Source organism: Engraulis encrasicolus, chromosome 15, assembly GCF_034702125.1.
Source record: "Engraulis encrasicolus isolate BLACKSEA-1 chromosome 15, IST_EnEncr_1.0, whole genome shotgun sequence".
NCBI lineage: Eukaryota > Metazoa > Chordata > Actinopteri > Clupeiformes > Engraulidae > Engraulis > Engraulis encrasicolus.
In genome coordinates, this window is record NC_085871.1 from 447,109 (window position 1) to 470,992 (window position 23,884).

Genomic DNA, 23,884 nt, shown 5'->3' on the forward strand with positions numbered 1-23,884 from the left:
ACTGAAGAAATGTTAAGATTCTGGTTTATTGGTTGGTCCGGTGGGATTGTACATGTCTATTGACCTTATTCACTACTGCCCTCAGTCACCACAGTTTCAACAAAAGGCGACGACATTGACAATTAACTGGATTGTAACTTCAAAGGGCAGGGTGCTATCACAGTACTGAGCATTGCAGAATATGCAGCAGTGCAGCTGATGATCACTATGGTGATTTGTACACAACTTGCTAGTGCTAGGTACATGGAATAGCTTCTGCAAATTAGCAAAAGGGCATTCTGTGGCCTATGAGTCATGAAAGCTCTGTTTTATAACCTGATCTGATGTCAGTGACATGCTCCATCCTGCTTCTCGACAGGAACATCAATTAGACAATGCATTCTACCAAGATGACTCAAAAAAAAGCAGAGCCGATGGCAAGTGAGAAACACACACACACCATGCGTAGGAATGATAACATCAAAGACAGGTATCCACAGAGGAGGGTTGTTGGGAGGGCGTTATGGCATGTCTGTTTCATTCCAAGGTAAGCCCTACAGTGTAAAGCTGGAGAAGTCTACCTCTTCCGCCTGATACGGGGGATGGATGGATGACACAATACTCAAGAGTGCCATCTCCTCACATGGCGAAGTACAGTAAAACATGTTTTATTACGAGCAGACACATCACTTGGAGAATTGCCCATAGAAACAAACAGCATGGCGATTGTCTACTCTGCATGTCTGCATGATTGTCTGTCTGTTCAAACATCAGTGATGATGGGGTGAGGGGTGGGGGGTTAAGGCTTTGCTAAAGGTACCAAACACTTCTCTGTGTTTGGGTGAAAAGGAAGGTCAGCCCCCAAATGTCATAATGATACCCACCTCCCCAACCCTTCTATACTTGCTTCTACAAAACACACACAAACATCCGTACACACCCACACCCCCCCAAACAAACACACACACACACACACACACACACACACACACACACACACACACACACACACACACACTCCCCCCCCCCCCCCCCTCCCCCACACACACACACACACACACACTAAGCCCATCTATTCCCCACATCCCCTACATTGCTGATTTATGCTTTTAGGATTTTCAGGCATTTGCACTCCTCCCCTGTCCCTATAAAATATTGTCTGTGCAGCATGCCCTCTCAAGGAACGTGCAAATTAAACACCGTCTAGCATGCTACTGTAAGCCTGCTACCACCCCCTATGGACTCAAAATCAACAAATCTCAAAGAACTTTCAATTTAACTGTAGGGGGACCTAAAGGTTCTGGGAAGATCCCTCTCAAAGGTTCCTTAGATAATCCTGAGGCATTTCCCTCACTGTGGCAAATGAAGGTTCCACAGGGAACCTTGGGATTCTTTCAAGAACCAATTCCTCACCTATAGGTTCCACTGAGAAATGTTAGGTTCCTCAAATAACTTGTAGGGTTTCCCAACGCTGGCTACTGGACTTTATTCCAGGAACCTTGTTATTTTTACAGTGTACTAGACACACACCCTCTATCTGACCAGGCAACAATTCACTCTCTGATGGGTGTCGCTTTTACACAGACGTAAATAAATATCTTACTTTACTGTACCTAGCAACAGCTCCAACTGTAATTTTCATAAGCATTCTGATTCAACAACTCCTCATCTAGACAGTGAAGACTTGGTTAGGGAATTCAAGTTCACAGGGTGTTCTCCCTGAACTTTTGCCTTTTAGTTTTTCACCCCTGTTGTTCCATGACATCAAGACATCTGCTTGATGGTCAATGAGAAGGTAAAAAAACTGTTGACTTGTTGAACAATTGTAATTTAAAAAAACATTAGGCCCCATAAAGGGGGGAATATTTTATTTTATGTGACGTTCATACATTAAAGCATCCATTTCCAAAAGCAACAGAGCTGACTGATGAGTCTTTTTTTTGTTCATTTCCAGTAGAGACGATACAATGATAGAACTATAGCTGCACTGGACCCAGAGCTCAAACACCTACAAGTTACCTGCAGCACGGCACTTCAGCAGAGCATGCCGAGGCAGAGGCTGTGCCAAAACAGCCAGAGCGTTGAAGAAGGAATACCACTTATGGTAAGTACTCCCCACATGCTTCTGCCAGGCACTGGCGCCTTCATGCTAAGAGCTAGTCCCAGTAACACTATCGCAAGCACGTTCGCACCCCCTGCACTCCACACAGCCCCCCCTCGCCTTATCAGACCGCTCTTTTGAAGTCTTTAGGTGCAAGTTAAAACTGTGTGTGGCGACTTGAGTGGCAGAATGAACTCACACAGACTCAGTCATGGCGCACACAATTCTCACACGTACACACACACAGGCACACACAGGCACACGCAAGCATGCTCGTACACAGCATGCTCGTACGCACACACATACGCACACGCATGCACACACACACACATAATATATACACACACACACAGAGAAAGACATAAGTACATAAACACAAATACGCAGACACACACACACATAAACACACACATGCACGCATATGCACACCACAAACTGGAGGGTCTGCAGAAAAAAAGAGTAATTTAATGAATATCTCTGCTCTTTTGGGAAATAAATACATAGTTGTGTCGTCCTTTGCCATTTAAAGTTAGCGAAATGTAGCCTACCTATATGATCTCTGTGGTTCTCTGGTGCATCACACCTGGAGCTAGATACTTAGAGTTGTGACATCCATGGACCACCATGACACTCACACAAGACACACACACACACACACACACACACACACACACACACACACACACACACACACACACACACACACACACACACACACACACACACACACACACACACCTACCTAACAATCTATCCAACCCTCAACCCTCAACCTCACCTCCCGGGTTCCACTCCTGCAAGACTGGAGAAGCCAAGGTTCCCAGCGTAGTAGGCAAGTGGGCTACTGAGGCCGGGGAATTATTAAACACGATACGGAAAATGGACACCTGCACAGTCACTGTTGTTATTCCCAGAAGTTGAATTCCTCAGCAGGCAGAGCAAGGTTTCACACATCGCCGCTTTGTGGTGGTGGTGGTGCCACACCAGATGAACTTTTTTTAAAAGCAAGTCCCAACACGAGGGGCAATTTGGAAAACAACTGAGAAAGGACACAGGCAGGTCGAGAGGTTTCTGTGTGGGCTCAGCATTCGATTTCAAGTGTATGAATGAACGCTAAGAACCCAATACGTCGTTTACCATGCACAATGGTGAGGAAAAGAAAAAGGACAGTCCATGCGTGAAAAATAAGAATGTCAAAGTCTTTTTCATTCGAAGGGCCACTTCAAATTTTATAAAGTCCTCCAAAGGCCGTACTATGAACACAAACCAGGATTTCCCCCTGTACTTTAAGCCTATATTGAAGGAGGCCACCTTTACAACAGACCCCACCTTCACTATGTCCCCTAACCTAATGCAAATGTAATTCTAAGATTGCTTTACAAAACATGTAATATTTTAGAGGGGGACAGAAAATATGGCCGGCAGTAAACGGCCCACGAACCAGAGGTTCCCCATGCTCTACTATACTCTACTCTGCCACTATACTCTCACTGCTTGTGATAACAGGAGGTTGATAGCACTGTCCATTTCAGATTAGCTGTCGCCTTCCTCAGGAATAGCCTAGTAAGCTACACAAACCCGCCTAGCACCAGGAAAGACTTTGGCGAGTTGGTCTAGCACCGCACCACAGGGGGAAAAGCCAAACAGATGCAGAAGCCGTACAGTAAGCCAATGGGGGGAGTTCAGATCAGCAATGACACTCTGGACTATGACATGCAGTTAACACAGCTTGAACCTGTTTGCAACAGTCGGTTCCAAAGCTTCGCCAATGGTTCAGTGCCAGACTGCACGTTACAGTCTGGCTTGCCAGGCCAACTTAGGAATGTTTGTTTTAAAAGTATTTTTTCTTATCATTTTGGGTAGGGTGCACACATCCAAAGTCACTTGTTGCAGGTGCCAGACAAAAGTCTCAGACAGTTTAAGAAGGTAGGTCTGCACACTGCTCCAAAACTCCAAAAACTAGACGTCATTAAATTAAAACAGCAATGTTTCGATCACCCTGGCGAAAACGTATTGTTTTAATTTAATGACGTTTTTTTCCCGGTTATTTCGCAGTGCAGCAGACCTACCTACTTTTTAAAATGTAGTTTAGCACCTCTACATTGCCATAGCTGATATTATTGTTGTTATACTGCCCATCAGTAGTAATCCAATCCACAATTGATTTGCAATAAGAAGCACAGAAAATGTGCATTACAATACCTAAAACGTACACATGTAGAACGAAATACCTACACCTCTGCTCTTAAACTGCTAACACATGTTTTGTGTTGGATGAAAACCTGCCTTGAGCACCCTCCTCACTGCGGCTGACTAGAGATCCACAAAGGCAGGAAAAATAAAAACACTCTCATTTTGACGAGTAGAGAACATACCCAAGGACTCCCCTACTCCTGAAAGCAGACCCCACAGAGGAGCTAAGCCACCCAGCAACTGACCCCCCCCCCCCCCCCCCCCAGTCCTCCTCACTCCCTCCCTCCACAGCGACCCCTTCAGTCACTCCACCCCTTTGCACCCCACCAACTCACCTCAACCCCACTCCCCGGTCCCAGCCCAGTGCTTGTGCTGCCGTGAATAAATGCCACATGTTCTGTTTGACTGGGGGGGGGGGGGGGCTTCTCCCGGGAGTGGGGTGGAAGTGAGGGTGGAGGAGCCAGGCTTCTCCAGGGTGCAGGCCACAGCACCCGCTTTGTGATCGCCCCTGGAACGCCTCCACCATTTCAGTGGATCATGAAAAGATTTTTTCGTCCCGACCCCCCTCCACCCCCCACCACACACACACACACACACACACACACACACACACACACACACGTACACACATACACCACCACCACTTCCATAGCTACCCCAACTCCCCTGTGCACACATGCATGCACTCACGTGTGTGCAAACACAGACAAACACACACTTTACCTCAAACCCAACTCACTTTTTTACCCTACCATCTCCACCCTCCCCAATCAGCCAGCAAACACCACCCCCCACCCCCACGCAGCAGTGCTATGAATGGCACCTATCAGAGCTGGGCTAAACCATACGATTAGGGGGAATTTGCCGAAGGGCCCTTTGTAGTGGGAGAAAAAATGTCTGCCACGGAGAGGAATGTGGGAATGTGGAATATTCCTGGCAGGACAAGCAGCCTTTTGTTGGGGAGGTTTTTTGCGAAAGGGTGTTCTGGAAGGAAAGAAAGGCGCAGACAAATTGGATCTGCTCTGTTTGGGAGCCTCTGCTGTTTGAAGTCAAATCAGTTCCCAGAGTTTCTCAAAGGGAGAGAGGATAAAAAAGGGGAGGGTCGCTCGCTGTGTGCAATAACTCAGGTTTTAGTTTTGCTCCACGCAACTTTCCAGTTGGGAGTTTTTCTTTGACTCCATCTTGAGGGTTCTTTTCAGGGGGGCTTCGTGAGATTGTCTTGTCGATAATGCTGGACCTTTGCACAAATGATCCACTTTTTCTACATTTTGCAGCTTTTGCATTCTGTCTTCTGACAAACTCCTCAGTTATAAAAGTCACTGGCCTGTCCAAACCCAGCTTTTTTATTTTGGGGTGGTGATGGTGGTGGTGGGACACTGGAAATGCTGCATGAGATCTGAGCAGGGCTGTCGTAGAGAGTCGTAAAGTGTGACTGATTCACCCGGGCCCGATGTATACAGGGGGCCCACACAGTGTGTGTTTAAGTAGATATATGGCTGGGTGGGGGGGGGGGGGGGGGGGCATTGGAACTGATTGTACATGGGGCCCACAATTTGCTGCTACACCCCTGGATCTGAGAAATTGTGTTTATCTCCGCAATGTGAAGGAGGTTCTACAGCTGGGTAAATTCAAAGAACCCCGCAAAAAACATACAGGACACAAAACAAGGTTGTCTGGTCCATGATGTGCAGATGAGCGGCATTACGTCAGCATTACACCGTGTTCTCACTGAAAGCAACTGTATGACCGTCACATCATACTGAAGAGTTTATGTCCATATTGAATCCATAGATTCCACTTTTATTTCTTTATCATTAAAGAGCCTACTCCATTCAGCTTACCCTCTGCTCAGACACAAGCACTGCACATACACCCTGAGATACAGCAGAGCAGACAGTATTTCCACTATCTTTCTAGTATTTTTTAAGCTCTGCTTGAGTCAGACTGAAGGCAAACGTTCTTTTGATTCTTTTGATTTTGAAAACTTTGATTCTTTTTTTATTCCTAGATTTTTTATTTCTATTTATTGACTCACCGGGCCTGCACAAGAGTTCCTAAGTGCCTGGACTACTATTCCATGCACAAATGGAAAATAAAAAACTTTGACTTGAACTTTGACTTTGATTTTGTATTGTAACCGAACTGCTAATGCTAATGCTGATGTAAAAGGACTTTTTAAGAATAGATATAAAAAAACAAAAATGTTCCAAACGTGACATGCTGCTCTGATTTGAGTCGCAGTTAGTTAGGACATTCCAACAAAATGAACAGAATGGAACTGATTTTGTCGTTTTCAGTCATTCGCGTCACTTGCAATTAGGTAGGCTAGGACAGTGTTATGCGCTAGACTTTCCAACACACCTCAAATATATCTGCAGAAAAGGCAGAAATATTGTATTGGTGCAGATATGATCACATACATTTTTTTTGCCATATTTGAAAAAAATGCAGCCTGGAAAAACACTTGGGTGGGGAATCTTTTCAGTGCATGTAAGCATTGAAAACTGCACGTGCATGAGTGTGTCTGTATGTTTATATATGTATTCGGGTGTGTTTGCGTGCATGTGTCTCTATCTCTGTGTGTATGTGTGGGGTGACTGGGGTTGTTTTCAGTGTATCTAAACTTCATATGATGTGTGCGCTGTGTGTGCTGTGTGTGCTGTGTGTGTGTGTGTGTGTGTGTGTGTGTGTGTGTGTGTGTGTGTGTGTGTGTGTGTGTGTGTGTGTGTGTGTGTGTGTGTGTGTGTGTGTGTAGCATATTTTGGATTATTCATGCACACAATAAAAGTGATACATGTTCTGGCACCCACAACGCAACATTCTCATGTGTTTGCTCCCGCGTCTGCCGCAGCGGTGGAATGCAAGAACAGACGAACATGGGAATCAACAGTTCCTCCTGCTTGTTTTTCTTTTTGCACATTGTTGGTTGACACAAGACTCCCATCCAGAAGGCATCTTCTTCTATTTGGAGAGGGCCTCCGGCTTTGTTTGCGTGATTGCTTTCCTTTCCCCCGTCCCTGAACTAACAGATATGTAATGAATGTGAACTTGATCTTTCCACACATTAATCACGGTCGTTAACTGTGGCAAATTGACAGGCCTCATGTCATGTTGGCGTGGCTCTGTGTCCATTTGGTGTAAGGGGGAAAGAAAGGCCATGGTTCCTAAACCCCCCCACACACACACACACACACACACACACGCACACGCACACGCACACATTCAAGAGAGTACACAATTGGACACAAACCTCAAGTGTGTTTCATCTGCTATGACTCTGTTGCCTCCTGATGATGTCATACATTTCTTCAGAGCACGAACCATAGAAATTAAGTTTATGCTAAAAGTGGCGTATATTCCTCAGCACGTTCATGGCATTTTTTTCAGTCATGAAGTCATTATCAGCCAACATGTAGTTTTATGCATCATATGCATTGGAAGAGATTTCGATTCCAACCCAAGCCACATCAACCATGCTTGCTTCATCTATCTAAATAAAGGGACGGCAGAAACAAAAGAGAAAGGGAAGGGGAAAGGAAAGAGGAAGGGCTCTGGTACTGAAACGTTTAGGGGGGGGGGGGAGGGGCATTCACAGTTGCAGCCCTCTCCCTCTCCCTCTCCCTCTCCCTCTCCCTCTCCCTCTCTGAGGCAGCCTTGTCTCACCTCCAACAGGAAATAGAGCCTGAGCATGTGGAGCCCTGGCAGGATAAAGGCCTTGGGTTGTATGGAAGCCCAACCATCAATAACATGTGTCACATACCTTTTCCCGCTTTACAAACACTCTGCCTCACCCCTCCCTCCTCCTCTCTTCCCCTCTCCCTCTCCCTCTCCCCCACCCCCATCTGTATCTCTCGTTCACTCACTCCGCTTTCCCTTTGTTTCTCTATCTTCCGTCCGTACATATTATCAAACTGAACATTTTTAAAAACACATTGACTTGGAAAATACATTTAGTAAGTCACGGCCACAATTGTCTGTCTTGATGCATTTCATCTATGGATTGCATCACCGTCTAACTATTTTGCCCCAATCCCTCTTGGCAACTCAAGGAACGTGTTCTTGAAAAAGGGAAGTAATGAGTTAATATCATATTTTTTAATATAATTTCATAAAATCACAACTATTTGTTTTCTCTCAGACAGGGTTTCCCTCTCTATGTCTGTCTGTCTGTCTGTCTGTCTCTCTCCTCTCTCCTGCAGGTCTGAACTCCATTGCCTTTCACATCCTCATCTCCGGAGCACCTAGCGGGACTGCTGTTTTAGTCTCTGGCTCAGAGTGAAATGATTAAAGCGCTTCCAGAGGCAGCAGCAGGAAAAGAGGGGAGGGAGGGATAGAGGAATGGAGAGAAACAGAAAGGGAAGGAGGGAGGGAGGGAGAGAGAGAGAGAGATGAGGTTTGGTGGGCGGGCGGGCGGGCGGCTGGCGAGAGGGAGTAGAGAGAGGGAGTAGAGAGAGAGGGAGGGGGGGGGTCCAGGCATGTAGGGAGGGAAAAAGGAGAGAGTAGGGAGGAGCGACGGAGGAGGAGGTGGAGGGGGTCCGGGGGGCTCCAGAGGTCACTGGTGGAAATCCGTTGAGGTGGTCCCAAGCAAACTCCTGGTGTGTGTGGAGTCCCGGCCGGGACACACGCCCCTGTTGGCAGGAATTCAGGCTCTCCGGCCGAGTCGGAGAGGGGGATAGACTGTGAGACACTGTGTGTGTGTGTGTGTGTGTGTGTGTGTGTGTGTGTGTGTGTGTGTGTGTGTGTGTGTGTGTGTGTGTGTGTGTGTGTGTGTGTGTGTGTGTGTGTTTAACAGAAAGGGAAAAGGACAGAAAGACAGGAAGAGAAAGAAAAAGAAAAGAGGAGGGGATAGATCCAGAGAGTAAAAGAAAGAAAGGGAGTGAGAGAGAGATGGGGAGGGGGCAAAAAGGGGGAAGGGTCTGAAAATGCAGGGAATGAGGCAGAGCTGTGCAGCCTCTCTCTCTCTCTCTCTCTCTCTCTCTCTCTCTCTCTCTCTCTCTCTCTCTCTCTCTCTCTCTCTCTCTCTCTCGCTCTCTCTCTCTCTCTCACAGCCAGCCAGCCAGCCAGGGAGGGACAAGAAGACTGTGCTCCAAGCCACAAAATAAACCCAGCCGCAGGGTAACAACATACCTCAGCTCCCCGCAACCCTCTCACTCGCCATCTCGCCCACGTAGCTGCGGCCGTCGCTAATAGAACTTTAGAGCTCACTGTAACATTCCATGACCAATGTCTCGTAAAGAAAAACAACTTAGAAAGCAAAAGCCCGGTAGAAAACGCAGCTCCGTTAAGACAGACAGACAGACAGGCAGGCTTACAACTTCTTTAATATTGACGATGATGTTTTCTTCTCCAAAACGTTGAAACTAATTTTCTAAAACAAGTAAAAAATATTTAACATTTGCAATTTTGAATAGTTCCGTATTTCCCAGTTTCGTACCAGTTTGACCAAATTCACAAATTACAAAAAAATCTTTGAATCTTGCTTTCCATTTTTCTGCAGGATGGCAGCATGCAACACCAAAGTTTGTGTACATTGGTAGAAAGTCAGTCTGTCTGTACAGGATAGGCAAGCAGGCAGACAGATAGACAGACAGACAAACAAGATCACATACAGACAGAACAACAGACAGACAGACAGACAGACAGACAGACAGACAGACAGACAGACAGACAGACAGACAGACAAGATCACAGACAGACACAAAGACAATTATCGTTATTACCTGTTTCACTAGCCTACACTGTGCTGTATACTGGCGATGTTTTAGGCCACCTTATTCAGCTGGACTTCCTCAAGACACCTTATCAGAACACTTTGCACCTCGCTGGACAAATATTTGTATGTGTTTTTAATCTATTCATCTTTCTATGTTTGTTTGTTTGTCTGACCAGTTTATTGTCTGTATGAATGGGGTTGTGTTTAATTTGATGTGTCTTGTGATGTGTATTATGTGTATCTTGTATTATATGTAAGCTGTTCACCTTCATTTCCCTTGGGATAAATAAAAGAACTCTACTCTAACTCTAGTCTATGGTTCTTGCTCTGACAACTAGGCAGCCAGACGAGCCCTCCTGCCCGCCTGCCCGCCTACCCGCCTGCCTCTCCTGGACCAGGGGGCACAGCAACTCAGCTCTGCTCTGCAAGCCCAGGAGGCCAAGTTCAATATTTTGCCAGTGAAGCACGCTGAGACTATAAAAAGGTTCTGACCCCGGATTCCCATCACGGGATCCTCCTACCACCTTACAAACACACATTTCCTCCCGGTCCCAGCAGCCAACAAAACGCACACGTTTCCAAGAAAGAGAAATAGGAGAGACAGTTTAAGAGGGGGAGGGAGGGAGCGGGAGAGGGAGAGAGAGAGAGAGAGAGAGAGAGAGAGAGAGAGAGAGGCCAGGAGCAAGAGAGGAAGAAAGAAAATTAGGACAGGAAAAAAGTAGGAGAGAGAAAAAAAACACAGACAGAGGGACGGAAGGAAAGCAAAAAGGGGGGGGGGGCGTACCATTTCACACTCTGGCTGTGGTAGGGGTTTTCCGAAGCCTCCCCAGCCCATTTCCACACGCACTGTTGGATGACCCCCAATATCAAGGCTTATTCACCCCCCACTGCCAGCCCTCCCGTCCCCTCCCCTTCCCCACTCATCCTTAAGCCTAGTGACCCTCCAACCCCCCCACCCCCACCCCTGATTTCCAGCCCATGCTCTGATTCCACTCGTCTCTTCTCCACCTGTCAACAACGTCTGTCGCTCCGCCAAGAGAAGCAGCAGCACTGACTGCAGCCCACCAAACAAAATGAGATGATGAGATGAGAGCGCTTCCTTTCAGCCTCCCTTCTCCTACAACGCCCACACTCACACACATTATACTGAGAGAGAGCACACACTCACAGACGAGTGAGACATAGCACATGCACAAGCGCTCGCACGCTCGCTCGCTCGCTCGCACGCACGCACGCACTGTTCATTCATCGTCTCCCTTCCTCTGTTGGTATTCCTCTACAGTAAACGTTTGTTTGTTTATGGTTTTTTTCCTCCAAAATTCAGCACCATTGAGTTCTGAGTTCTGACGGTGTTGCAAAGAGTAGCAGTGTCCAGTGTCCAGTGTCTAGTTAGTAGTGTGTGTGTGTGCGTGCGTGCGTGCCGTGCGTGCGTGCGTGCGTGCGTGCGTGCGTGCGTGCGTGCGTGCGTGCGTGCGTGCGTGCGTGCGTGCGTGCGTGCATGCGTGCCTATGTGTGTGGGAGTGTGGGAGTGTGTGATTGTGGGGGCGAGGGGTCCATGGGGGGTTCTGAGGGTATCTACAGCCCAGAGAAGCAGCTGGCCAGCTCAAGGCCAACTGGCCTGGTGTTTGGCCAACAAATGTAACTGAGAACTTGACCACGGGAAATGGAAAAAGCCACCTAAGAAGTCAGAGAAGTGGACTGCTTTTTATATACTGTTATACACTGAATGTCTATATTATTATACTCTACATATATTATACATATTTGGTTTTTATGTTATTCTTCTCCCACAGCTCCAACCAACAATAACAGGATTTTGTGACAGGCTAATTGCGGGACTCAGCAAGCGCTGGCTGTAGTGCAACATGTGTGAGTGCGACTCTGCAAAGACACTGTGAAAAAATAAACTGATAAGCTTTTTCCAAAGTTCCCATTTGCTGTTAATGCAAGCAATGGGAGAGGCTGCCTAGCGATACTGAGGAAGGCTTTGACCAATGACCAATCTAGGAGGAGCAAACACACACACACACACAAACACACACACACACACACACACACACACACACACACACACACACACACACACACACACACACACACACACACCACTTAAGAGCTACAAAACCTATAAAAGTCAAATGGACACCAGCCAGTTGGCAGGCAAAGCACTGCACATCCCTGCCTGACAAAGAGCCATGCCTGTCTGTGCGAGCCTGCTATCTCCACACCTGTGCAGCGAGCACCGGGCAGAGAAAGATAGGAATGAATGAGGATGAGATGTGTGTTGCTGAAGAGAAATGCAACTTTGCTTCATAAAACAGCTCCAAGGGTTATATACTGTAGGATTATATGGCATGAATACATTCCTTTGCTGCTTTTGTGAACAAGGCAAAAGTCAAACATTAATTGGGAAGTCGTTCTAAAGTGGCTCTAAGAGACGGACTAACCTGTAGCCCTTTAAGAAACACTGCATTTAAACTGCCCTGCAATTAACCTTTCAGGAAGAATTTTTTTTTACACCCAACGCTAACATGAAACCTTTGGGAAGCATGAGCATCAATGAAGAGAGAAAGAGGGATGACTTGTCTTTTTGTCATCATGATTGTAGTTATCAGTTCAATCAAACAAAGCATATGTTGTGAGGAAAAAAATGAATGGTTTTATATTAGCATTCTTTTTCAGCAATATTGACCCTCTTGTTGTACGTTATCCTTTATGGGATCTAGTTGGGTATGCACCATTTGTGTTCACTTATCTTCTGCTTCTGTTCACTACTCAGTAGATGGTAATGAAATAAACTAAACTGCTCAACAGCTCAGCAGTTTGCAGCAAGAGGCACCGCGGGCACCAAGGCCACCATTTCCCTTTCCTGACAGACAGACAGACAGACAGGCCATGAGATGTCCGGAGCAATGTAACAACGCAGGACAATTACACAATTACAGTTGTGAAAGTCCAGCCAACATGCAGTACATCAGCTGAGCTGGTCAAGTAGGCCTCCTGACTGGCAGTATTGAATATACTACACTATACATCAAATATCATCAGACGCATAGAGAACACACAAACAATGTGTTTGTTTACTAATTGACATTCCACTACATTAGATGTTACCCAAAATGGCAGTGTTGAAGATGCTGTTCAACAAACTATGACAATAAAACTTCGATAAACTCATGGGACTTCCCATTTGTGCTGTATAGTGACTCGGTGAGAACAATGGTTTAGCCAATGCTGCGTGGTGAGTGCTTGTTATTCAGGATGTGTCATATTTAAACCAATTACTGAAAAACGTTCTGAAAAGCTTATTATCGACCACAGACCTGTGAGAATAACGGCAAGGTACGCATGCACAGCAACTCAAACTCTGTTTGCTGCTGTTGTAATGTTGCACATACTACGCCTACAATTCCTAAATTGAGATATTTTTTTGTATTTAGATTACTTCTAAATAGTGTTGATATATGTGGTATTTCAGTAGGTTAGCGTCTAGAGTCTAGAGTCTAGTAGCCTATTATAATCCGGGTTGTTAAAATTAGGAGATGTAGGAAGAAAGGTCTGTGTGTACTGTATGTAATCCAATCCAAGTGTCAGTTTTGGTTTTGTTAACTAGAATGACTGATCACAGGATCAGGCAAAGATCTTAGTTCAACCATGGCCATAGTTAATCAGTGTTTAGAACACATTAGTGGGGGAAAATAATTTCAATTTAATTAAAGTCTAAGTGTTATTAGTTCATCCAATCACATTTCACCCATCTTTGACAGGAGTCTATGGACAGAACATGCTGAATCCATTTTGGGCAACATGTGACTTGGAAATCCAAAATAGCCCCGGCCTTTATTGGATCTTTCAAAATGAAAGCAGAAAATCAAATTATGTATGACTGTACGTCTGACACAAGAAAAAAAAAAGACGAGACAAAAAAAAAAAAAGACGGGAGGCTGACGGGACTGAGAGGAACTTTTGGTCCGAACTTTGAGCCACTTAGAGATTTTCCATCTAGATGCTCGCTGGTGGGACTCCACAGACCAACACTCAATGTTCTGCGTGTTCCCCGCGGGTCAGGTATGGTTGGACACTTCTCTCTCTCCCCCACCAGTGGTCACAGCCACCTTCTTCTATTAACCATTTGAGGGGTGGGGGGTTTCTGGAGGGGGGGGTGCACAAGGCAAAGGAAAACATTCCAATGGCCCCTTGTAGCCAAAAAGGATATGCTATAATTAGTTCCAGGAGGGCAAGCAGTAGCTGAATGAAGAAGGCCGACTTGTTTATGCAGGGCTGGAACGTCCAGGCCTCTTGACAAGTCCACCCTGTATGCCTGCAAGCGGCCGTGTGGCTTTGGGGGAGACCTCTGGGCCATGCCAATTCATCTGTGACACACTAACGCTACCAAACAGATCATAACCCGGCCTTTCAAAAAGCCACACAAAGTGGCCCATACATGAGGACGGGTGCTCCGTTGGAAAGACACGCTGGCTCAGTCCATTCATAAAAAAAAGTGAAACAAAGTCGTTCCTCTGGCCCGGGCCGCCCTCTGTGAGCTAATGGCCAGTTCAGTGGGCATGTCATGGCTCAGGGATAAACAGTGCCAGAAGCCACAATTGGCGGCCCTGTTCTGTTGAGGTGAGCAGGACTTCCTAATGAGGATCTCCCCCCTCATCCTGCAGGGGAGCAGGGGGTCTCTTAGCGTTTCTCTTAGCCGCTCTTTGAGTCCGCACACTCACACTAACACAAGTCATTGACTCGCTTACTGACCGGCCGCCTTGGCCAGGGTCATTTTGTCTGAATGGATGTGTGGTTCTTATGAGCACGCACACACACAACACACACACAACACACAAGAGTTTAGCAAAAGCCCAACACACACACACACACCCACACACACACACACACACACACACACACACACACACAGGACATACAGTCCACACACACACACACACACACACACGCACGCACACACACACACACAAACACACACACAGACACACACACACACACACACACACACACACACACACACTAACACACACACACACACACACACACACACACACACACACACACACACACACACACAAACAAACAAACACACTCACACACACATGCATACACACCTTCCTGGTCCCTGTAATACGTTACCATTCTATGGCATTCATAACATTCTCGCCGAGAAGATTTGTGCCTGAGGAAAATTCTCAGAGACGTTCGTTTGCCCTGGTTAACCTCAGATCCACAGAGCAGGAGCCGGAGCGACACCCACCAGGGTCAATCAATACGTGCTCCACAATGCTCCTAGTATTGGCTTTTCATTGCCTTTTCAGACACAGCCTTGGGAAACGATCTACAGGTTATGGCTAGGGTAGATTTTAGAGAAGGACAGACAGACACTAGGGAGAGGGAGAGAGGGAGAGAGAGAGAGGGGGGCAGACAGTGAGACAGAGGGCAGGGAGGAACACTAAGAAAAATAGAGAGAGGTGGTTGGAAAGACAGTGAGACAGACAGAGGAAGGGAGAGAGAGAAAAAAAACAGATACACAACGCGAGAGTACTTATGAGAGACAGAGAACGGAAGAGAGATAGAGAAAGATAGCGCGTCAAAAGAGAGCCGTCTGTTTGCGGTGTGTTTTATAGTCCCACGGTGTAGTGTGCGGAGTGGGGAACAGGAGTGCGGTGCGTGGGCGAGTGGCAGTGGGAGTGCGTGGGCGGTGCGGTGCGAAGGTGTGTGTACCTGCAGGACGACATGAAAGGGCCGCCCCAGAGCCACCAGGCACCATCACAAAGGAAACACTGCAATAAACTCAACTCCTTTATCAGTTCAGTCCAAGGGTTCAGTGGCTCTGTATAGCACGGTAAAAAAAAAACAGCAAGGGCCCTTTTCAAGAGAAAATGACTGCGACGCCAAATGACGTTGGCAGACTGATGCTCAACTGAGGTTAAGAACTTTAAGTCGATCAGCCTTATTCACAGGCTTATTCACGTCCATGTACCATTCCACTGCTAGAGAATCATGGAGGATGTGTATATATAGTGCCTTTGATGAGTAACACAGTGCTCATGCGTGCTGGCACCATACAAGGAAATTATGAATGTAGCGTAGCGTTATGCAGTTCATTCAAAGACAGACTTGCCATCCCAGAAAAAATACTGCGATCTGGAAAGAGTGTCTGGAAGAAGGGTAATTAAAGAGGTATTTTTTTTTTAAATCTTGAAATGCTGTCATTAAACAGATTAAACAACTGTGGAAGAGGTTTTTTAACCACCTCTTTTTTTCTAAATAATTCAATGTAATGTTTTAAATGCATTACCACTCACAGATTGAGTTTTGCATCAGGTTAAATCACACCAACTTGTAGATATGCATAACTTTGAGATAGATCATCCACTTTACTCCTTCCAACGAGATTTGAACGCGTGCACACGCACGCACACACGCACGCACGCACACACACACACACACACACACACACACACACACACACACACACACACACACACACACACACACACACACACACACACACACACACACACACACACAAAACCCCATGTGTGTGTGTGAGGAAGCTGAGTCTCCCCCTATATTACAGCCGTACCGCTGGTGGCAATTTTAACAGCCCACAGCTTTCCGTCCGACCATGAATCAAGCATGTCACTTATAACCTGATAAACACTGAGAACTTCAAGCTGTCTGAGGATTATTTAAGTATTCCTGTGGTCAATGTGGAGCATAAACATTTTCTTTAGCTGATAACACAAACACTTGCTCAATCCTCTTAAACACACACTGACAAGAAGCTAACAGGGGGAAACTAAGTAGGAAGTGGGTTTGTGTGCAAAGAATATAATTAACAGAAATGATAGCACTGTGAATTCGCTTGTGCCAACACCCCTCCCATCGCACGGCTTGAAGGTTCAGCGGAGAGACACTGACTACCAGAGGCTCATTCAAAAGGAATAAGGGCTGCGAGGAAGAAATGTCTCCTATTACCTCATATGTGTGGGGTGCATACTTGCATTTAATGGTGTCACTTTGCATGTGTGGCGGTCTTCTGGGGAGATATACTCAGTGACAAGAACAGATGGAAAGGACTCCTTTAAAGGACCACTTACCCATTTCCGAGGGCGGCCCCTGGGTCTCTTCTCACCGGTGGCAGCCTTCTGTGAAAGAGATCAAAGGCAAAAAAAAAAATCACTGATCAATATGCAGACCCTCTCTGTGTGACACTCTAATCATTTCGGAAAAAACTGGTCAAGAAGAGTTACAAATTTAAAAGGGAGGAGTCATATTGCAACCAGTTGGCATTATACGATTCATTCAAGTGCAAATGAGTGGGCCACAATCAGCCTGCCCAGCCGACCAATAAGGAACAGAGATGGACGGACAGTTATGGGGGGATCAGTATCCCATGGTCTGGGGCTCTTTAGAAAAGCCCCGCCACCACCACAGGCTCATTTAGGACTCGCGCCAAGAAAGTCACTGTCTCGGTTTGCCAAGTACTACCCTCCTGCAGGACTGCTGATATACAAAACCAAGATGCTCATGACTAGCTTAGAAAGGCAAAAAAATGTGAGATAACTATAGGGATGATCTCTAAGATACTGTCTAAAATACTTGTGGGAAAAAATACCCTGCTTCAATCTGAGTGTGTGAGAAAACTGGTAGATATGGTAGATATGATACAGTTCGCCGCTGGAAGTGGAAGTCTTGTAGCAAGTGGGCAAGATCTGGCATGGAGCAGTAAGGAGCTGCTCAGTGCGCACCGTAGAAGACGATTAACATGACAAGACGTACTTTAATAATTCATTAGATATTAAGTGCCCCTCAGGCGCAGGGCACCACGGAGCATTGGTATAGTGAAACCCTGCCCAATCTACCAAACCTGACATGAATTTTTCAAATGAACCTTGAATGGGATGGGAGCTCAAAATTCTAACCAGTCACCTGTGGAGCTTCTCTAAAACAAAAGGCTGTGAAGAAGGATTTTTTTTCAAACCGGGTGCAGTTACATGCAAGGAGCATTTCGGTTTCAAACGGAATATTGTACGTTTTCGAGTTAAAACATGTTCCAGAATATTCTGTTTACATGGAGCAGCATTGCGCTAGCGGAATATTCTAAGTTAACATGATTCGTGCACATTGACTGCAGTCAATGACAATGTCTAAAGATCTCGAAACTGGGGTCTCCGTAAGGTTAGCGGCAAGTGCAGGGAATAGGGTTGTAATTTCCTTGGATCATTCGAGTGTCCTTACGAGCCTAAAAACCTTCAGCTACAACTGACAGTTAAACAATCCCACTGAAAGCCAATACGTGTTGACCTTTCTATCAGACCGCTTCGACAACAGTCTGTAGAGGTAATGCACATTTTGAACATTCCAGCCTTATTCCCATGGTGTGCTTGCAGACAGACACAAGAGATAGCCTCCGAGTCTTTTTTTAAACTCCCATCACCAAACAAAAGAAAGGCAGAGTGAGGGGAAAGGGAGAGGGGAAAAAGAGAGAGAGACAGAGAGACATGGACAAAGTCAGGAAAAAAAAGAGACAGAGTGAGAGAAAGGAGAGATGTATGCGTTGTCTGATGTGTTCGGCCCTGTAGGGCCTGCATGCCTGCCTTCACTAAGCGCACATGCATTGTTGAGTCTCACGTTACGGCTCTCCCAACAAGCACAGTTTGTTTTAAATACCCCAAGGACACTCCATCCAAGCCTTCAGCAAAGTCGGGGCCGAGCTTGGAGAAACATAAGCCTGCGTGCCATGGGGCAGCCGAGGGCTGAGGCATGAGGCTCGGGGAGGAATCTCAGGGCTCATCCCCACAGGCAAGCACTCTGGCCCTGGGCCGGCCTCGGCCCGACTAACCCTCGCCGGCCCTCCACAACCTGCGATTCAGACAGCCATTCTAAGACCTTTAATGCACACAAAGCCAGTGAATGAATATATGGCCTGCTCCAGCAGTCAAAAAATGCAAACCCCAGACAGCTGCCTATCGAACTAAGTACACTTCTTGAAACAAACTCATTCATAGCTGGGATTCACCTGTGTTGCACACTTGCTACTCTCTCTGTGTTGTGGGTGTTTTTTTTTTTTTTCATTTGTGGTATATTTGCCTTGGTGCAAACTTCAATGTGAATGGAAAAAAGGTCGGCATCTGCACCTTGATTTTGAACATTGTATTACCTGGTGTGTCTCCAGGTTTAGAACCACTAAAAAGTAACAGAAATGAGGCACACATCAGGCACGTGTCACAAACTGTATATTAAAGCTGAAAACGTACCAAAAAAGTGTGTGGTTATAAACTGCAGCAGCAGACGTTTTGGGCCTAGCCCTAGAAAATGGCCTAGCCCATTTTCAATGTCTCCAGTAGGAGACAAACTTCCACTATGGGTATTTAAACACCTGCCCTGCACCGACACAGACGCAACACAGCCGTCACTTCCCCTCATCCTCATCACCCAGTCTGTGTCGTCTGTGAACCTGACTGTTTGGGACACTGCATTTTTAATCAGGAGGTTTAATGGTGCTGTAAGTCTACACCCTGCTAAATTAATCATGGCCGCGTTAGCATGTCTCGTTTGGTGCGCCACTGCCTCTCATGTCTGCAAGTTAAGTCTACGGTGCAGTTGGCCCGAAAGGGATGTGTGTGTGTGTGTGTGTGTGTGTGTGTGTGTGTGTGTGTGTGTGTGTGTGTGTGTGTGTGTGTGTGTGTGTGTGTGTGTGTGTGTGTGTGTGTGTGTGTGTGTGTGTGTGTGTGTGTGGGTTATGGGGGGTTTTCTTTCCCCAGAGGACACTTGGCTGGCCCACGGCCCCGATCTGGGCCAGATGAGGATTTGATGCCAACATTGTGTGCACTCACTTTCACCCTATGACAGGAAGGACTTACAGTATGTCACAGAAGTGAGTGCACTCCTCACATTTCTGGAGACCTTTTCATGGGACAACATTAAAGAAATGTCTCTTTGACACAACAAACAGCAGCCAACGTACAACTTATATAACCGCTTCAATTTATTGTTCACTCAAAACAATTGAAACACAGCCATTAATGTCTCAAACTGTAGCTCTCAGGAGTGAGTACACCCAACTGTATGTTAACATAGAGAGAAACATGATCTGCTTTAGCATGATACCAAGATAAACAAATTAGTTTTAAATGGTGTGAAGCATGTGTGGTGGTAAAAAATGATTTGCATAAAGAAAAGTGTCCGTAAAGTCAAGCATGGTAGTGGGACTGACATAGTTTGGGGCTGCATGAATGCCGTCAATATTGGAAACATGTACAGTATGTCAAGATGCACTGTGACTCAGTGTTGGGAAAGCTCATTTTCTACATGAACTAGTTCATAGTTCACAGCTCTCAGAATGAGCTAGTTCGTTCATAGTTCATAATCTTTCAAAATGAACTAGTTTGTTCATAGTTCACAAAATGAACTAGGCCTATAGCACCCACACCCTATAACAGTGTTTACTGTTATAACCATTTGGTAGTGCTCTGCAGTGTGTTTAGTCTTTGTTTTGCTTAATTTGTTTACTACATTGCTTAGACTAGAGGTGGGGAACCAATTTCCGTTTTATCCGGTGTTGACACCACCTCTTTGCACGAGACGAAAGATGGTCTGAAACACTGTCAGAGAAAATGGATAAGACATAATACTACTAAACTCTCTGATACTGTGTTTAGTCTGGGTTTCTGCAGGAATATTAATTAAATCTGGTAACTTCAGAATGAACAACACAGCCCCAGAATGAATTCCTAGTTCGTTCATCATCCAGTAAATACTGCACGTTCTCGCTCAAAATATGAACGCGTTCATGAATGATCGTTCATTTAAATCGTTCCGGTACAACACTGCTGTGACTACCAAAGCAGATCATGATTCTCTCTACGGGATTTTAACATATGGTGTACTCACTTTTGAGAGGTACATTTTGAGACATTAATGGCTGTATTTTGAGTGAACAATAAAGTGAAGCGGCAATTTAAGTTGTACACTGACTACTGTTCATTGAGTCAAAGTGAAATTTCTTTAATGAAAAGATATACTTACAATTCACACAGAAATGTGAGGGGTATACTCACTTATGTAACTCACTACTGTAACAGCATGACGCGTAACAGAGAAAGTGCGATGGACAGAGCAGAGTGAGCGAGAGAGAGAGAAAGAGAGAGAGAGAGAGAGAGAGAGAGAGAGAGAGAGAGACAAAGAGACAAAGAGACAAAGAGACAAAGAGACAGAGAGGTGTGCGGGGGGCACCAGTCATTACTGGAGAATGGCACCCTCATGCCAGACTAAGCTTTAGGAAGGGAGTTTAAAATGAGCTCTTTGGTGTATTGTATTAAATTGCTACAATGATCAATCAATGGAAAATAAATAATGTGTCATTAGGGCAAATGATATGGAACAGATTTTCAGAGGGACTATTTCATTTTGACACTATTACTATAACGTACAATAATTTTAAATATTGTCTGCTAAAGAGAAGGAACTTCATTTGCAGATGTCCTATGTTTATGCTTTTTTTGCCTGACATTTTCAAAATCACAGCTCCATATTTTCTGGACTTACTAAACATCTGACATTGGCCGGGGATATAAAATCTTGTGGGCACGTTAAATCTCAATGACCATCTCAGAGCAACTGGTGTAAAAATGTCACCCTACCACACACATACAGTAGCTGCTCCATCCACTAGCAGGGATTGTGGGTTGGAACGGTGTGGCCAATTGGTCAGTTGAGGAGTGTTTGGGAACCGCTGCGCACCCTTAATCATACCATGCTAATAGACAGCAAGAGTGATGGATTCTGGGAGGTCAGGCAAACCTTGTGAAAAGTTTTCATAGGGAGACGCCACCACAATTCTGAGTCCTTTCATCTTTGGAGATTGATATCTCCTCTGTTTATCATAACAATGCCAAATGAGACGACGCGGGATTACTTTGGCAGTAGAGTGGTTCGCTTTTCAAAGTAACCCCCGGATTGTTTACAGTGGTACCTTAATGCGGAAGAGCGGCAATGTCGCTCTCATCAAGACCTCCACACCACTGAATCCCTAAAAAAATGAATATATCCAAACTTCCCTCTGTGGCTTATGTTAAAGTTAAGAGGTAAGACTGTAGACCCAAGATTGTGGAAGATGTCCAGGGGAACTTCCCACACTAGGCTGCGTTTCACAAGAAACCTTAAGTAGTACTTAAGCCTAAGCAACAGTTTCAACATCTTCTCAAAGTTCATTCAAAATTATTTTTATGGAGCTAATTTGAAACAAGGAACATTGCAATATTGCAGGAAAAGCTCTGAAGAAAGATTCATATGTTTTTGTCAGTCCACAACGCTATCCAAGTGTATGTAGAGCATGCTTCATTATGTTACAGTTCATGACATGCGCGATTCTTGACATTTGGAAACAGTGAATGCTGCACCTCTAGCCATGATGCACACTAACATATCATTACAGAATTAAAGGTGTTATTTTTGTGTTGATGTTCCCAGAGAAAGGGAAATCACCAGAGGTGTATGCTGCAGATGGCGTCCAGAGCACAATGCCAGTATTCTGCACCGTATTGAGCTGCAGACTGGTTTACTTAGTAGTGTCGTTAGATCACTAAATTGCATTATGAACTCAAACATAATGCTAAGAATAATTTTACATTAATCTATTTCTATAGTGCTTCTATTGCGGATGCTCTGTCCATTTATATTAAAATACAGGAAAATTACCTCATAGGGGGAAGAATTCAAAGACGCCAGAGCCCGCGTATGCATTCGAATACGATGATGATTTAGCGGAGAAACAAGGATCTGCAGTACTGAGCTCTAGCTACTGATCCTGATTGGACAACATCACTATGACGTGCTCCTCCCTGATTTGCTCGGCTGGCATCATTGGTCATGTTACTTAAGTGCTCGGAAGATAAACAAACAGGCGTGTTTCACTTCAGCTAGCACAGACTAGCGAATCAGCCGATCTGCGTTTCTTTGTAAACAGATAAGGTTTTTATTGAGAGGACAGAAACTTTGTTTGTAAACGTTAATAGTTTGCAAGATGTCGTCATCACGAAATGGTAAAATTAACTAATGTAAACTGAGATAAGACTAAGTTTGCATTAAACCGTTTCTGTTTCGTTTCCATCGCGGATGCACTGTCCATACACATTAAAACACTGGAAAACGACTTCACAGGTGGAACGATTTGAAGATCCCAGAGCCAACATATTCACTCCAGCACGGATCTGATCCAGTGCTGTGTAAATGCCTGGAATACGAGAAAACGCTGATCTGCTGTAACCTGGTTCTTACGCGATGGTTGTTACCAGTGTTTAAATTGGCTTTTGGGAGGTGGGGGAGCCCTTCCCTCGCGGTCAAAATAGCTTCTTTTTTTGGGGCAAATACATGTATTCTATGAAGTTATTGCCCATAATTAATGTCATACATAAATCAATGTATTATTCAGTTATGAGAAAAACAGCAAGGTACACTACCCTCATTCCCTCTTCACTGTATTAGGTTGCTAAAAAATAGGAACAGTTAGACCAGTATCACACCTGATGCATTTACGTATGTGTAGCCTACTTTTTAATATTCTCTCCTGTCAGTTGGCAACAGTATGCTATTGGACTGTCAGTACAGGGGCAAAAAAGTTTTAATTCTGACCACCATCACTACACCATCAAGCTACAAAGGTGTAGACCTAAGACTATTAAGAACTCTATTGATGTGAATAACAATTTGTTTTAAAATATCATGTGATTGATTTTATTTCTCCGTTTTATGCCTAATAAGTAAAGTAACAAAGTTAAAAGAATAAAAATGCATGCTTAGGCTATGCTGTTCTATTACAGTGCGTGAAAGTGTGCACTGTCACTTTAAATCAGGCGGAGTCTGCAGAGAATCTTCTCACT

The 23,884-nt window shown here is 45.2% G+C and overlaps 1 protein-coding gene across 2 annotated transcripts in view; it reads right to left on the minus strand.

Annotated features, from left to right (window-relative positions):
* The window catches only part of hmga2 (high mobility group AT-hook 2), a 42,437-nt gene that overhangs the window by 13,307 nt on the left and 5,246 nt on the right, over positions 1–23,884 (minus strand). Inside the window, exon 3 of one of the 2 annotated variants that reach the window (XM_063217838.1) lies at positions 17,102–17,146. In XM_063217838.1, the coding sequence (XP_063073908.1) occupies positions 17,102–17,146 (45 nt within the window). Of the gene's footprint in view, positions 1–17,101; positions 17,150–23,884 lie in introns of both variants that reach the window. The other variant, XM_063217837.1, reaches the window with a different exon arrangement.